The sequence below is a fragment of the Myotis myotis genome, unplaced genomic scaffold, assembly GCF_014108235.1.
Source record: "Myotis myotis isolate mMyoMyo1 unplaced genomic scaffold, mMyoMyo1.p scaffold_m19_p_1, whole genome shotgun sequence".
NCBI lineage: Eukaryota > Metazoa > Chordata > Mammalia > Chiroptera > Vespertilionidae > Myotis > Myotis myotis.
In genome coordinates, this window is record NW_023416313.1 from 175,664,045 (window position 1) to 175,666,877 (window position 2,833).

General features: G+C 62.4%; 1 protein-coding gene across 1 annotated transcript; it reads left to right on the forward strand.

Moving 5' to 3' along the window:
* Window positions 1-552: 552 nt before the first annotated feature.
* FOXB1 (forkhead box B1) lies at window positions 553-1,530 on the forward strand. The gene has a single exon (XM_036324875.1). The coding sequence runs from the start codon at window positions 553-555 to the stop codon at window positions 1,528-1,530; it is 978 nt and encodes a 325-aa protein (XP_036180768.1).
* Window positions 1,531-2,833: the final 1,303 nt, after the last annotated feature.

Below are 2,833 nucleotides of genomic sequence, written 5' to 3' on the forward strand. Positions count from 1 at the left end.
CCACCGTCCTCGCCGAGACTCAGCGGCCAAGCTCTGTCGCCAGCGGAGCCAACAGCCAGAAGCCCTGCGGACCAGGCGGCAGGCGCTGCCGGGCTCAGCTGCGGAGCGCAGAGCTGTGCGGAGCCCGGCCGAGACGGGACTCTGTGCCCGGGCTTCTGGCTGGGCGGGACGCAGCGAGCAGCAGCGCCATCCCGGATGCGCACGCTCAACTTGGAGCAACTTTAAGGTGAGCTGCTCTTGGTTGCATCCCTGCCCGGTCCCCGCTCCAGGTCCGGCTAATCTCCGTGCTACTCTTGCGCCGCTCGCGCCCCCCCCCCCCTCCCTGTTCCCCGGCTGCGCGCCCCTCTGCAAGCAAAGTTGCTGGCTAAGGAGCGCAGCGCGGGCTGGTCCAGCGCCGCAGCCCCGACCCTCCGCACCCGGAGCCTGGAGGCGGTCTGGCTGACCTCGGGGTGTCCGGGCATCCATGCCCCCTCCCCTTCTCTCTCCCCCTTCCCAGGTCTGAGCAGCCACAGGCCCGCGCGGACCCAGAGGAAGAAGGGGGCCAACAAGAAGATGCCTCGTCCCGGCCGCAACACGTACAGCGACCAGAAGCCGCCCTACTCGTACATCTCGCTGACCGCCATGGCCATCCAGAGCTCGCCCGAGAAGATGCTGCCGCTGAGCGAGATCTACAAGTTCATCATGGACCGCTTCCCCTACTACCGGGAGAACACGCAGCGCTGGCAGAACAGCCTGCGCCACAACCTCTCCTTCAACGACTGCTTCATCAAGATCCCGCGGCGGCCGGACCAGCCGGGCAAGGGCAGCTTCTGGGCGCTGCACCCCAGCTGCGGGGACATGTTCGAGAACGGCAGCTTCCTGCGGCGCCGCAAGCGCTTCAAGGTCCTGAAGTCGGACCACCTGACGCCCAGCAAGCCCGCCGACGCGGCGCAGTACCTGCAGCAGCAGGCCAAGCTGCGCCTGAGCGCGCTGGCGGCCTCGGGCACGCACCTGCCGCAGATGCCCGCCGCTGCCTACAACCTGGGCGGCGTGGCGCAGCCCTCGGGCTTCAAGCACCCCTTCGCCATCGAGAATATCATCGCCCGCGAGTACAAGATGCCCGGGGGGCTGGCCTTCTCCGCCATGCAGCCCGTCCCCGCCGCCTACCCGCTCCCCAACCAGTTGACTACCATGGGCAGCTCGCTGGGCACCGGCTGGCCGCACGTGTACGGTTCTGCCGGCATGATCGACCCAGCCACCCCCATCTCCATGGCCAGCGGCGAGTACAGCGCCTACGGCGTGCCGCTGAAACCGCTGTGCCACGCGGCGGGCCAGACGCTGCCCGCCATCCCGGTGCCCATCAAGCCCACGCCGGCAGCGGTGCCCGCGCTGCCCGCGCTGCCCGCGCCCATCCCCGCCTTGCTCTCGAACTCGCCCCCCTCCCTCAGCCCCACGTCCTCGCAGACAGCCACCAGCCAAAGCAGCCCCGCCACTCCCAGCGAGACGCTCACCAGCCCCGCCTCGGCCTTGCACTCGGTGGCGGTGCACTGACCCCGCGGCGCCGGCGCCCCCTCGGGCTCTCCATCCCGCTAGCGCACTCGCCGTCCCTGGCTCCTCGTCCTGCCCTCCCGGACCCGGGGCCGCCGCCCTACCGTGTCAATTCACTTTCAGCCAGCCGTCTCTCTCCCCCGAGAACTTTGTTTTGGACCCGGAGACACAACACAAACTTGCGGAGGGGCCTGGAGGCGCGTGGGAGTTGTTCTCGTCCTCACAAGAGGGGAAGGCAGGGGCACCTGAGCCTCGCCGTCCCATCCCCGGGGCCCTGGAAACCCTCCCGTGTAAGAGGCAGGGGAAATCCTGCCTCCCGCCTTCACCGGGAGGAGCGCGTCTTCCCTCGGCCCGCACTGGCGGGGCTCGAGCCTCCGCACAGTTTTTTCCAAGACCAGAGAAACCGGCTCGGAGGTGTCCTCGAACACCTCACCCCCTGAGGGCTGCCGCCTCCCATCCGAGGGCCGGATCTCTCTGTTCAAGTCTTGGAAATCTGCTACGAAGAGAGACCGCTAATCTCCCTACCCCGCTCGCCTCCGCCCATCCGGCAGGGGCTGGGCTGACCGCAGCTTCCCGGGGTAGCGGGCCTGCCTCCTCGGCTTGCGCAGAATTTTTTGCTTTGGGTTTTGCGCCCTGCCCGAGGCTCTGGGCGTTGGGAGTTAGGGGGAGAGGCTGCCGAGCTGGGGAGGGGAGGCTTGTCTTGAACACAAGCAAAACAAAACTAAATGTAACCTTGTATTGTTTACAAAGCGCCCGGTAAAATGTAAACAGTGAACTTGAATCTGTACTGCTTGGCGGGCGAGGGGGCAAAGCCCATTTTACAAGTACCTGTTGTAATGTGAATGTTTACTCTTTATTTCTGGCCAGGTTTAGGGGAGGGGAGAGGGGGAGGGGAGAGTTAATTGGGATGTTAACTTTCCGGTTACTTAGATACCTTTATAGCTATTTATTTTATTGTTGGGAAGGGGGGAAAAAGAAAATGAAGTAAGCCCAAACTAAGAAAGCATCAAGGGCAACCCTAGAAGAATTGAGATGAACTGACTGGTAACTTGGAGGAAATGTCACCGGATAGATCTCCCAGGGACAAGTCCTTCTGTTTGCTACAAGTTTTCCAAGAAGCTAAGGGCTGCAAGGAGTTGTAAATGCTTGTGAATAGGAATGATTATACACTGTGTAAAATGCACTTTTGTTTGCTATATTCCTTTAGAGTCTTAGGTAATTTGCTGAGAAAATGAACTGTTGTTCTGGTGTGATCTGCTTAAGTTTAAAAAAAAGAGTTGTAGTGTCATCAGAGCTGTACAATTTT